The sequence below is a fragment of the Balaenoptera musculus genome, chromosome 2 (genome assembly GCF_009873245.2).
Source record: "Balaenoptera musculus isolate JJ_BM4_2016_0621 chromosome 2, mBalMus1.pri.v3, whole genome shotgun sequence".
NCBI classification, from domain to species: domain Eukaryota; kingdom Metazoa; phylum Chordata; class Mammalia; order Artiodactyla; family Balaenopteridae; genus Balaenoptera; species Balaenoptera musculus.
Genome location: NC_045786.1, coordinates 59298974 through 59312790, shown reverse-complemented (window position 1 = coordinate 59312790; position 13817 = coordinate 59298974). Strand labels below are relative to the sequence as shown.

General features: G+C 57.1%; 1 protein-coding gene across 2 annotated transcripts in view; it reads left to right on the top strand.

Moving 5' to 3' along the window:
* The window catches only part of LINGO1 (leucine rich repeat and Ig domain containing 1), a 77394-nt gene that overhangs the window by 47819 nt on the left and 15758 nt on the right, over positions 1-13817 (top strand). The window contains exon 1 of one of the 2 annotated variants that reach the window (XM_036839496.1): positions 12767-13081. The exons of the other annotated variant lie outside the window; for it this stretch is intronic. Coding sequence (XP_036695391.1) covers positions 13076-13081 — 6 coding nt within the window. The 5' untranslated portion in view covers positions 12767-13075. Of the gene's footprint in view, positions 1-12766; positions 13082-13817 lie in introns of those variants that run through there. 2 annotated transcript variants of the gene reach the window in all.

The window sequence follows — 13817 nt, the reverse complement described above, 5'->3', positions numbered from 1 at the left end:
ATGTGCTAGGTTCTTTCTTGCCCTCCTGGTATCACTCATACTTCTATCAGTGCCAACCTCATTTCCCAGGTTATAGAAATGCCACAAGTAGGTGGTAGGCCCAGAAGGAGCAGGTAGATACTCAGGTCTGCCCTTGGGACTCCTGGAACCAGGGTACCTCCCTCACCCACCTGCCCTCCAGGCTCTGGTCAGCCAGTTGTGGGAGGTGGGCTTCTGGGACAAGATGGGCAGAGAAGGGATAGAGAGGGCAGGCATGGTCCGGGTATAGACCACAATTGCTGCTCCTCTCCACACAGCTGGAAGCCCTGAATGAGGGCTTGGGTTTTCTGTCTGTGGACTGATGGAGCTAAGAGAATGGGGGAGATGCAGAAAAGTCCTGCTCAGGACACCTAACCCTGACACACACAACAGCGATGACATATCACGTTTAACAGTGATACACACAGAACAGATCTGCAATACAACACCATTATCATAAAAAAACCATAACACAAAAAACTGGATACACACACAAAGCAGACATCCCTGCACCAACTAGACTCATGATCACAACAGTGCACCCTCTTGAGGGCTGACCATGTGCTGGGCCCTGTTCCCGGGGACCTGAATAGATTATGTCATTTAATCCTCACGACACTTTGGAGCAGGTTAAGGGACTTGCCTAAGTGCTCTGCCCAGAGGGTTCCATGTTCCAGAACGTTCTCCCACTCATTACACCCACCCATTTCCCTGTTTGCAGATATATCATCCCCCTGCCCAGTCCCATACTAGAGGGAGAAGAGATAGGAGGGCAAAAATCCCAGGCGTCCTGCCTGGGGGTGGCACCAGACTCTCAGGAAGGATGCCCTGGTTTCCCACATCCCTACCTGAGATTTTCCTCTGGCTTGCTGCCTCTGGGCCAGAGCTGTGGCTCCTCTCAAGGTAGAAACCCTAAACCATTGAGCTTGACGTGGGCCCTCCTGGGATGGGCCCTCTCTGACACCGGTGCTATGCCTGGCGGGGAGGCACACCCAAGAATGGCAGGAAGGGAGGTGCAGGCCCACAGAGCCAGGAGAGGCCCTGAGGAAGTGCCACAGACCTGAGGCTCCTGGGCTTTCCTCCCTGTGTGCCCACCCTCCACATTCCCCCATGAGCCTCTCTTTCCCTCTGTGTAGCCTGACTATTGCTGATGGTCCGCAGTCCTTATCAAGGTCTGACCTAGCTAAGGGAGGAGAGAAGGTCCTTCTCGCCTTTGAGGGTTGCCTCAGCCCCCAGTCCTACCAGGGCCCTGTGTTTCCCCTGACCCCCTGGACAGCCCTGTTTTCCCACCTGGTCCAGCCCAGGCAGCCTTCCTGCTCTCCACTCCTCAGCTCCCAGCACCATCCAGGGGGCCTGGTCAGATCCACTTGTCACTGGCCCAGGGGTCTGGCCTGCCTTTCTTTCCCCTGACCCTTTGAGAGAAGGAGGGTAAGCCAGAGAGATGGAGGGAGGGACAGACCCTCAAGGGGTCAAGGAGGGGCTGATGCTGATCTCGGGGCCATGAGGGTCTGTGAGCTGACCTGAGCAGCCCACAGTACACACCAGCCAGTGACAATACCGCTGCACCGTCTACATGCTCCCCCCGTTTAGTTTGGTGCAGACTTTGCAACCAGGCAGATACGTTCCAGCTCCCCCCACATCTGACTTATGATCTTGGGCAAAAGATGTCCCCTCTCAGGTCGGAGGTGGGGGGAGATGTCCTTAGGTCCCAGGTGAGCACCCAGCCCCAAGAGCCGTCCCTCCAAAATGCCTCCATCCCTCTCTGACCAGGCCACCTGGCTGTCACTGCAGGCACCTACCCCAGCTGCCCCCACCCCGCTGGGCAGGTGACAGATAGGCAGGTGCTGAGGGCTGGGAGTCCTTAGGCAGGAAGGGCGCTCCTGGGAATGCCACACCACAGTGGCTGTCAGAGTGCGCTCATCCCAACAGTCACAGCACAATGCCCAGCGCCCAGCGTGACAGTGTGAGTCTCCCACTTCCTCCCAGGGCTGAGTCCAACAGGCGTGGGGAGAGGCAGGAGACCCCAGCTTCAGGCGTCAGCACCGACTTGCTGTGTGACCTGGGGCAGCGATGATGCCTCTCTGTGCATCTGCAAAACAGGCTGCAGTGGGACAGACCAAGCCTGTACAAGATAAGATAAGGGGTGCAGAGAGGACCCCTGGAGGAGAGGCCCAGCCCGAAGCATAGCTGATAAAAACCCTCAGGATTCCCTTCTTTCCTCAGGAAGAAGGAAACCACTGACAGAACAAACACTCTCCTGGGGGTATTTCAGGACTGGGGAGAGGAACCCATCTGTTGCCGGAAGCCAAGCCCAGATGTTGCCCCGCTCTGCCCCCTGTGTGGCCTCAGGCAGGTTATGGAGGGTGATCTGGCTGCCTCTCCAGGGCACCTTCCCTAGTCCCCTCCTCTTGTCTTGCGTGGCCCTTGGCAGCTGAGCACACCATGGGCACCAAGTACCCCAGTCAGGCTGCCTGGCTGCACCTCCTGGAAGAAAGCATCTTAGAGACTACAGACCGCCAGCCTGAGAGACAGCGAGGTTCAAGTTCTTCATCATCAAGGAGCCAAAATGCTAGCATTCCCCACCATCACTCCTACACCTCCCCACTCCCCCGAGGCCTCTCTCTGTTGGCAGCTCTAGCTCTAGAGCACCCCCTCCATCTTCTTCCTCTGTTCCCTGGGGTGAGGGTGCCCTGTGTGAGGTGGAGCCTGGGGTGGGCCAAGACCTGGCAGCTGGACACCTTCCCCCTCCTCGGCTGCCTCCCCCTTCCTCCTAATGTCCCAGACTCAGGCTTAAATGAAGCGTAAACAGAGCCTGGCAGAGGGAAGCCTCATTAGGCCTGATCTAATTAGAAGCCCCCTGCGAGATTGGGGGTGTATGTGGGAGGTAGAGGAGCGTCCTATGCACAAGGGCTTATGTGCACCCAGAGTGTCACATACGTATGGTCCTAGGACCCCCTCCACAATCCTCCATGATAGGCATGGCTATACCCAGGTAGCATGAATGGAAAGTGGCTCAGAGGGTGGGTGACTTACCCAAGGTCACACAGCTGGCAGGTGGCTTTCCTGTGATGTGCACCCTGTGTGTCTAGGCTCAGCATCCGGTTTTTCCCAGCACCCAGTTGGCCTAAGCACATCATACTGGGCAGGCCTCAGAGTTTTTCCAGCTCCTCTGTCCTCTGTGACAGGTTTGTCCAGGCTCTGCTCGCACGCTGCAGTGATGGGGAGCTCATGGCCCGTTTTGGGCTCTTTATGTCTGTGGACCTCCTCTCTCTCCCAGCACCACCGGACTCCACAGTGAGTCAGGATGTTGGAGGGGGGCAGGGAGGGGGGCAGCCAGTCTCTCTGCCTCTCTCCACACCCACCCTCATGCATCTCCCTCTGCAATCAGGGAGGGTGTGGGGGGACCCCACGCAACACCAAGCAGCAGTCTGCCCCTTCGTTAGTCTTAGCTAACAAGCTGTTTATGGGTGCCACATGACACCTGCTTTCTTCTTTATAACGTCAATAATTTACGGGCATATTAGTGGCCAGGCGGCTGCCCTGGGTCCCAGCCAGACTGGACGGGGAGATGCAGCCGGGTGCCTCTGCCGATATTTACTCTCTCCCACCATCAATTAGTACGGAGCGCTCCTTCATTTTTGCACATAATTACATACGCCGTTATGTTTCGAACTCCCCTGCTCTTAAGCCCTCTGGAGAGGGGCCCTGCCTGCCCAACAGGGCTGAGCTGGCGTGGGAACACAGCTGGTTAGAGAACCCAGCAGGCAGACACTCTCCCTACTTGGGAGAGAGATGGTGGCAGCCTCAGCCCCACACCCGCTTCTCAGCTGAGTTGGAACCATCTTGGTCATTGCTGGCCTTCCTTGGGGTCTGCTGTCTCTCCCCACCGTCCCAGGGCCTTTGCACCTGCTGTTCTCTTTGCTTGGAGTACCATCCCCCACCTTCCGTCTTCTGGTTGACTCCTACTCACCCTTTGGATTTCAGCTCAGCCATCACCAGCTCCTGGTTGTCTATCCTGCCTGCCCAGTGCTTGCTCTGTGTGTGCATGAGCCCCCATGCTTCCCTTGCCTCAGCCTAGCTCACGCTGCGCTGAGTCTTGTGCATGAGACCATGGGCTCTTTGGGGCACACAGAAAGCTGTAGCGAATGTTTGTTGAGGGTATGAATGGGAGAAGGGATGGATGAATGCCTCCACCTGCTTCACCATTAATGAGCCCACTGAAGCACCTCCCCCTCCCCCTCCTCCAGGAAGCCTGACCTGATTGCTCCAGCCACACACATCTTTCTGTCCTCCCAACTCCTCCAGACCTTCCTGGTCTGGGCTGGGATCCCCAGAGGGCAACAAGGCTTGGACCCTCCATCTCTGCCCCTAGCACAAAACAGAGGGCAAGTCAGGGTGGAGGTAGGACAAATCCTGACAATCTCAGCTCTGCTGTGCCACCTGGGGAAGTTGCTCACCCTCCCTGATTTTGTTTCCTCATTGGTTATGTGGGGATAATAACAGTTCCTACTTACTGGGTTGTGGTTGAGGCTTACATGAGATAATTTAGAAAAAGCACCTAATACAGGGCGCAGCATGTTGTAGGTGCTCAAGCAATATTCCTTCACCTTAACTATTGTCTGTGAACTGAGTCAATGCAAAATTGAACTGAACTGCATTGTGTTGAATTGAACCATCTTATTCACACCTTCTCTTGTCCACACCTCCTTGATTTTAGTCTCCCCTACTATGTAGCTGGCCCCAGGCTTGGCTTATGGGGGGCCTCTGCAAATATTCCAGATTGATTAATCAAGACTTTCCCAGCATCTCAGTTCATACCTAGGAAGGGGGAAGGGGAAAGGGGGAAGGGGGACAAGTCTCTCCCATGCTACAGAAGAATAGACCGAGGCCAGGGAGGTAATGTGGCCTCCCCCAAGTTAGCAATAAAGTGAGGAACCAAGCCCTGGCCTCCCACTGCACTCCAGGAAAATCTCCCTGGAGATCCTGTGCCTCAGTTTCCCCCTCTGTAAGAAGAGAGAATAATAGAATGGACCCCATGGGGTTGTTGAAAGGATTAAATGAGTGACTTAAAACCACTGTGCATGCTCATGGTAAACACTCTGGAGTATGGGGTTCAGGACAAGCCCAACTCTACCACCTTCCCTTCCTCTGTCCCCAGAGGTAACACTCCCCTGGAATCGGAGTTGATCATTCTCATGCATGTTTGTATGCTTTTCTTATATATGTAGATGTCCATACATAATTTATAGGGTTTGGGGCTTATTTTTAAACCTTATATAAATGGTACCATCTTTGGTTTTTTTCCTCAACTTTGTGTTTGTGAGAGAACCCACACTGACATGTGTGGCTCCAGCTTGTCCATTTTCATTGCTGCATAGTATTCCACTGCCTGGTTATACCACATTCTGTTCATGCCTTCTCCCCATGATGGGCATTTAGGGCATTTCCAATTTTTCACTAATACAAACACTACCCCTGGGAACATTCCTGTGCTTGTCTTCTGTGGACATGTTTCTCCAGAGTGTATACCCAGGAGGGTATTGTTGGGTCATAGAGTATGCACCTCCTCAACTTTACTAGATAACCACCTAGTTGCTGTGTCATTCCTCACCCTGACAGGCAGCAGGCACTTTTCCTGCATTATCTCAATGCCCCCAGCCATGTTGGGAGAAAGGAATTTTTATGCCCATTTTACAGATGAAGCCTGTATTAGTTATCAATTGCTGCATAACAAATCATCCCAAAACATAGTGGCTTAAAACAACAAATATTTATTATCTCACAGTTTATGTAGGTCAGGAATCCAGGTGAGCCTTAGTTGGGTGCCTCTGGCTCAAGGTGTCTCACAAGGATACAATCAAGACGTCCCCCAGAGCATCAGTCATCTCACGGCTGGACTTGGGGAGGGTCTACTTTCATGCTTGCTTGTGTGGCTATCGGCAGGTCTCAGGCCCTCGTGGAGTGTTGGTTAGAGACATCAGTTCCTTTCCATTCAGGCTTCTCAACAGGACAGCTAATAACATGGCAGCTGGCCTCTGTCATAGTGAATAAGCAAGTGATGGAGAGAGGGTGCCCAAGATGGAAGCCTCAGTCTTTTTGTAACCTAATCTCAGAAGTGATATCCCATCACTTCTGCCATATTCTGTTCACTAGAATTGGGTCAATTAGTCCAGCCCACAATCAAGGGGAGGAGATTACACAAGGTGGGGGGTAAATACCAGAAGGCAGGGACCATTTGTGGCCATCTTAGGGGCTGCCTATCACAGGGCAGCTGAGGCTCAGAGAGGTGAAGTGGCTTGCCCAGTGTCACGCAGTGGTTAGAGACAAAGCCAGGACTGGAACTCAAGACTGCTTGGCTCTAGGGCTGGACATCTTCCAAGCTGCCTTGCTGCCTTTGGCTCAAGTTAATAACAGGTTCCAACTTAATAAACAAGTCTCCTGAACAACAGAACTCAAGACAAGTGCTTAATAAATGGATTTGTTAATAGTGCTGTCTGTTTACACACATTAGCTCAAGTTCCCCCTGACATGATCCGTGGGGACAGCCGAGCCCAAACTCTTGGGAGAAGTCGCTCTGCCAAGCCTGGAGTCTAGATTCCCAAGGAGCCAGGGAGTGTCCCTTTATACAAACTACTTTTTACATTTGCTTTTTTGTTTTTGCTCTCAATTTAATCATTTGGATATTGTGTGTGTGTGTGTGTGTGTGTGCACGTGTGCGTGTTTAATGGCGTGCACGCTTCCCTGTGTTCTTAAGGAGAGCTAACTTCAAGGTCAGGAACATCAGTTATTCCCCTGGAGGGACTTCAGGGTGGGCAGGGCAGATGAGCCCCTTCTCTGACTGGCCCCAGACAAATTTCCTGCTTCTCAGCCATTATGGATGAAGCAACCAGGCGCCAAGCTCAGCAGACTGAGTAGGAGCCAGCCCCAGGACCTCATCTCTCTGCGGGCTTCTGCCTTGGGTCCCCCAGGAGCCTTTTTGCCTCCCCCAATTCTCAGTGCAATTCCAAGTAGTGGAGGCTGCTACCTACACTGTTTCTAGATAAGTGAACATCACTGATGCTGGAACATTTCCAGTGGAGGCGTGGGTGATCGAGGCCCCCAAGATGAGGGGAGGTGAGAGCTGGGGATTCAAGAGTATCCCTGCCCCTGCCCCCCATGCCCTGGTTCCCTTCTCCAGAGGAGCCCATTGGTCCTTTCTGATGAATGGATTTCAGTTGAGTTTAATTTGCACACATCAGACTCTCTGGAATCTGGGCTTCGGGCTCTCTGAGGAAACTGGAGGAGACACAAGAACAATCCCTGCCTTCAGGGTGTTCCTGATTCTTAGAGAATGAAGAACTTGGTCCAGGCTTCTCCTGATGGGAATGCTGAAAGGGAGCTTAGGGTAGACCCCTGTCTTTACGGAGGAGGGGCTGCAGGGTCAGAGGGCAGAGAGCAACCATAACAGTAAGTATAATAACCATAAAAATACCTACATTTATCAAGCACCTACTGTGTGCCAGGCCCAGCATCAAGTAGTAGATATACATTTTGGTCCTTCGTATCCAGTTTCCACATCCACAGATTCAGAGGGCCGACTTTAAGGGACTTGAGCATCTGTGGATTTTGGTATCTGTGGGGGGTCCTGGAGGGATGACTGTACATTGTCATGAGATCCTCACACCAGCCCCATGAAATGCGTTCTACTGATATTCCCATCTTACAGAGAAGGAAACTGAGGCTTAGAGAGGTGCCCAAGGATGCACAGGCCAGCTCAGAGCAGGAGACTGAGGTGCTTCGAGCAGGCTTCTGGAGGGAGGGGGCCACATAGTGCCCTGCATTGGAAGGGGAGTGGGTGAAAGGATTCAAGGAAGTGGTCTAGGGTCTTAAAGCTGTTAATGATAAATAAGACATGGCTGCAGTGGGGGCTGCCAGGGAAGAGGATGCCCCAAGGAAGTGAGGGTGGGCTCTTCACACCCCTGCCCTTAGAGTCTTGGCCTCAGCCTGTACCCACAGTGGGTGTCCCTCCATGTCAACCAGCACATCTCCACATCCAGCTGGGCCAGCCACTGTGCAAATAGGTCCCCTTCAGCTGACCCCCAGTGCCCCTCCCTGTGCCAGTTGCCCCATGCAGGATGTGGCAGACCAAGAGCTAGGGTGCACCTGGACAAATGACCTTGAGTAAGTCCTTTCCCTTTTAGGTACCTAAGCCAGACCCTCTGTAACATGCCTAGGTGGGACCCTGGAGTCCCTGAGTCCCTTCTGGCTCTTAGGGAAGGACTTCAGAGGGAGCAGGAAGGCCTGAAGCCTGGCCACAGCTCCAGGCCTGCCTCCTACAGGGGACTTTCCTGCCGGCCCCCTCAGGTGTCCCCCCATCCCTTGCCCCCTCCATAGCTGCACCAGCACGGGGCTCTGACGTATGGATTTTCTGCCACTTCCTGATCCACTTCACTCCAGCCTGAGTCTTTAGGACTTCATTATACCGGCAGCCTCAGCAACCCCAACATGGAGGGCTGTGAGAGCTATGCAGGGCTTCTTCAGTGGCTCCCGGAGGCTATAGGACCCCCAGCTTCTGGGCTTCGGCCTCCTAGGGACTCAGGGTCTTTCAAGGAGCCCCCTCTTGCGGCTTCATCCTATTCTCCCCATAGAACCCTGAACTTAGAGACCCCCAGGCCAACCCCTTATTGTGTATCTGGGGAAACTTTCACCCAGGGAGGGGCAGTGACTCCCCCCAAGGTGACACAGCAAATTAATGAGTGCTCAGAATTAAATGTGTGGCATAAAGTGGGACATGGGTTCCACCTGCCCCACAGAGACCTCCAGCTGGATGCCAGCTCCAACCCACTTCCCCAACCCTGCTCCATGCCCAGCACCACTTGCCCAGCCCCCACCTGCCTCCCTGGCTCCTGGTCTCCGTTTTTCTTGCTAATTAGAGGTCTCAGCAATGACTCCACTGTCCCAGCCATTTTAGAGCTGTCATTAATTTCAAGTGCCTTCAGAAATAATCATCACTGTAAAACCCTGAGAGCTGCTGGGATGCAAGCGGGCAGGACCAGCGCAAAGCAGGCACGCGTGCAGGCCTGTGTGTGCCACCCATTCCTTACTGTGCCACAGGGGACTAGGCCCTGCCTCCTCAGTCTCCCACAGTAGGGGAGAGCAGGGCTTGTGCTCTGATACCAGACACACACAGAGCTTCAAAGCCCAGCTCTACCTCTTTCACAGAGTAAACGTGGGCAAGTCACCAGCCCTCCCAGAGCCTCAGTTTTTTCATCTGTACAATGGGGATAGCAATCTCAATCTTGAAGTGGGATGAAGTATGTAAAGTATAGCTTAGATCCTGGCTTACAGTAGGAGCCAAATAAATGTTGGAGGGTCCTGCCCCTCCTCCACAGTCCCCAGACAAACCCATTCCCAGCTTCTCTGCTTTGCTGTGAGCACTCAGGCTGTAGCAGACTGACTCCTTGCAGCCATCAATTCCTGCTTTACTGGGACTTGCTGAGTTTTCACCCTGAAGCCAGGAACATGCTGTCTCAGGCCTGCTCTTGGGAGCTCCTAGTCTGAGGACAGAGAGGGAGGAGACTGGGCCCTTGCCTCTAAGGGCATTTCAGCCTGAGGAGGAGAGACAGGAATAGATGCAAATGGTCTTAGTTTGGTCTTGAAGCACAGGTGGGAACCAGGGAGAGGACAGGCCGAGCAGGTGGACCAGTAAGGATAAAGGCTTGGAGGTGTGGGTGAACCTTCTTCAGCTGAAGCTCCAGGGTTATGATCTCCAGGTTGTGCCAGTGAAATCTTGGACTGGGCCATTCTGATGTTCCACATTCTTCATGGCCCTGGGATCCCTGAGAGGGCTGTGTTGGGGACTGCCCCACCAGACAGTAGTGGAAAGATACCTGTCCCCAGTGACACCCCCCCCCTTTCATGGGGTCTCTGGTGACAAGGCCAGGGACCTGCACTCTCACCAGGCCCAGGCTGGACCCTCAAAAAGGCCTTTTCTCCAAATTCTTCCCCCCCCCACCCCCGAAGCCTTCCCTTCCCCATTGTTTCCATTGGTGAAATAAGACAGGGAATGCTGGGAGGGGTCATTTCTTTTAGAGAAACGGAAGGGGAAATGGCTTGGATACTGTTCACATGGAGAACTAAGACTCTGGGGCAATTCCTCCCAGACACACAGCTCTTTGGTCATCCCTGCTGCCTCCAAGGTGCAGAGGGACAATTGTGGGCCCCAGAAGACCTCACCCCAGGACGCCAACTTCCTCAGCCAGCATCTGGGGGTTGGGGGTGGGAGCAGTGGGCTCTCCCCCATTTCTCCGTCGAGATCACTGAGGCAGGGAGCAGGTGAGTCGGGGGCGGAGATACGCCGTGGCCGTGCAGTGTCTGCGTCAGCCGCCGCACCAGGAATAGCCCCCGCCCCCGCCGCCGCCCCGCAGCGGGTCTGCTCGCCCGCCGGGTGCCTGGAGGAGCCTTTACGCAGGAGCGAGAGAGCGTCTATTCCTGTCTGGCTGGTGGGAGGAGGCGGCGCGGGAGGGCGGGAGCTCACGGGTAACTCACAAACAGCCGGGGTGGGGGAGCTGGGGAGCCTGGGATGGGGGTCCAGGCGGCACAGGGTTGAGGGGCCGGGGAACCGCCTGCGCTGGACTATTGAAGCGAAGGGGACTCCTGTGTCGCCTTCTCTCTTCCCCTCCCAGCTTTTGTAAGTCCCTCTGCCAAGCCTGCCCCCTGCTGGAATTGGCCCTGGAAGGCGATTCAAATTCCCTTTCCAGGCTTTACTAGCTGTTTGACCACAGGGAAATCACAGAACCTCTCTGAGCCTGGGGTTCCTTCTCTCTGTCACAGGGGGAACAACAGTGCCTTCTCCCAGGGTCGCACAGAGTGCACAGCACAGCATCCTCACTTACTAGGAGGGGGCTCCAGCTAGGCCTAGGATGAGGATGGACATAGGAGACAGGAGATGGTTCTCCAGGCGTGACTGTTCAGAGCTGTGGTGTGGCTGTGAGACTGAGAAGTACCCAAACTCTGTCGAGCTAGAACAGAAGGTCTGTGCAACTCTTTGGGCTGTGTGTGAGGCTGAACAGTGGAGAAGATGGTGCTGTGGGGGAGGGAGGGCGGGGGGGGGGGAGGACTGGCAGCCCCACCATGCTAGCCAGGTAACTGCAGTGAATGTCAGACAGGCTCCATGGGGGTCAGGGCACTGGGAGCAGGATTCCCCGTTTCTGCCCCAGAGACTGAAAGGCTTTGGGCCAGTCTCCTCCCCCACATCTGTGCCCCCCAGCCTCAGCTTCCTTTTCTGCCTGCCGGGACCCCTACCCCTAATGTGCTCATGTGATGCACTCTCAACAGTGGAGAAGGGGCGAGCATGTGGGATGGTGTCAGCATTGATGGTTATTCTAATCAAACTAGCTTAGTGTTAAAGGGCATCTGGCTTCAAGGAGATGGAAGGGGGTGTACAGTGGAAGGAGGTGAGGTCCCGAGGGTCGTAGCCCACTCTGCAGGCTTTGCCAAGACACCTCCACCAGCCGAATCTCTGTATCTGCAGGTCAAGGAGGATCTGGATCTGAGGAGAGGTCCCATTCCTTGGGCCTATCTGAGTACGTGCCTCAACTCAGGATCCCCTGGACCCTTGGGGAGCGGGGTGAGGGACAGTCAAGCCCAGACTGAGGCTCTGCGTTGCCCTCTACTGGTCTCTGGGTGCAGTGCCCGCGGCCAGAGCTGGCCAGAGCGGCCTGCTGCCCTCTGCTGGACAGGAAGCCAGGCTGGGCGGGGACCCAGGCTGCAAAAGAGGGCGCAAGACCACGCTTGGGGTAGAGCCGCGGGGCTGGCGCGCCTTCTTCGGCGTCCCCGGAGCTTCCCTCTCTACCTGCTCCAAGGCCGCCAGGATGTGGGCCCTCCAGGGATTCGCAGACAATTCCGAGGAGAGGGGACAAGGCGTTTGACCGCGGCTCCAGGCCTCACCCTTCCCACGCCGTCCTCCAAACAACCCTGGTCGGTGGGGAGCCTTGCCGGTTCACGTGCGTGTGTCGGTCCACATGGCAGTGTGCAATGACCCCAGTTAACACGTGTGAACACACGCGCTCACATGTACACGCAAGTGGCCACACGCGAGGGTGGGCACAAACCCCCAGGGAGGACCGCAGACCGGACTCCCCGCGGCCGCGCTGGCCTGGGACTCGGAGGAGCACGGTCGTGTGCGGGGCTGGAGCTCGGAGGCTCTGGCCCCCGCGCAAGGCTGGCACGCCCCTAGCCCGCGCCCCTTTGTCAGTTTCGCTGCCCCATCCGTGCAGGGCGGTGGTTGGGGTGCTCCTCCCTCTTCGCCCCCTTCGCTGAAAGGAGCCGAGTCCTCCACCTTACCTCCTCCCCCCCACCCTCGGTTTTGCGGCCGCGCCTTCTCCTCCCCCGCCCGGCTCCCGCCGCTAGCTCGCTCGCTCGCTCCCTCCCTCCCTCCTCCTTCCCTGGCTCGCTCCTCGCGCTCCCTCCCCGCGCCGCGGCAGAGCTCGGAGCCCGGGCGGGAGCCGGCGCGGGAGCCGGAGCGGGCGGCCGGCGACAGCACAGGCGGCGGCGGCGGCGGCGGGTCCAGGTCCCGGCCCCGGTCCCGGAGCGCGCGGAGTCCCCACCCGCGCCGCTCCGGCTCCTCTCCCGACGCGGGGCTCCGAGCAGCATGCGCGGCCGCTGCCCGCCGGCCTCAGCCCTGGCCCCGGCCCCGCTGCGGAGCGCGCCCGGCCTCGACCCCGGCCCCAGTGGCAGAGGCGGCGGCGGCGGCGGCTCCAGGCTGGCCCGGGGCGCAGAACGAGGCTCGTAGAGCCCGCGTCGCTAGTCCTGAGCGCACCCGCCCCTCCGCCCGCCGGGGCCTCGGCCTCCCGCCTCCCCATTCCCCGGCCCTTGCCCCGGCCCCGGCTCCGGCTTGGCTCCCGCCCGCGTGGGGCAGACAGACGGACGGCTAGCCCCGCGAGGGCGCGCGGACTGCCGGGCGGAGGTGTCGGACAAGGAGGAGGAGACGAAGGAGGGGGCTGGGCAGGGGCTGGGGCCCTGGCGGGGGAGACATGCGATTGGTGACCGAGCGGAGCGGACGGACAGCGCGCCCGAAATGCAGGTGAGCCCGGCGGCCGCGGCCCAGCCCCGAGTGGGCAGCCCCACGGCGAGCGCCCCTGGGGGCCGCCGTCGGCCCGGGCTGTGCCCATCTTGGGGCTGTGGGGCACCCCAGCGTCACCCAGACCCGCTTTGGGGGTCACAGATCTGATCGCCCCCCCGAAGCCTCAGAAATGAAGGTTTTTTCTTTCCCGTCCCTCCCACCCAACAAATTTCAGGTTGTCTAGCTGGGCCCCCCGGAGCTGGGGAGGGGTCCCAGTCCTGCTCGTCCTCTGTCCCACCTCCCATTCTGAGCATTGGTCACCCTGAAGGGTAAGCCGCCTGCTCAGCACTGGGTGGTTGCCTCTCTCCATAGACCCCAGACACCCCCAGGCAGCCCTAGCCTGCACCAGGCACCCCCAAGCCGGTGCATGCAGGTCAGGGACCAGGTTTCTCCACAGGCACGGGGCTGGGCGCCACCTGACTCCCCTAACAAGGGGCAGCCCCTTTCCAGCTCCTGCCCAGTGAGAGGGAGGAAAGGGGAAATAGGGGCTAGGAGAGTGGAGGAGAGGGAGTTGGGGTGGAGGAGGACCCAGGAACCATTGGGGGGCCTCCCCTTTGTCTTCAGCCCTGGCTTCTCACTTCCCCCTGCCCCACTTTTCATTCCGAAGCAGAGCTGGTGGGAGGTAGGAACCGGCTGAGAAGAAGGGGTCTCCTTCTCGGCCCCCCACCTCTGCAAGATGGGCTGTGGGCTTCCTGCT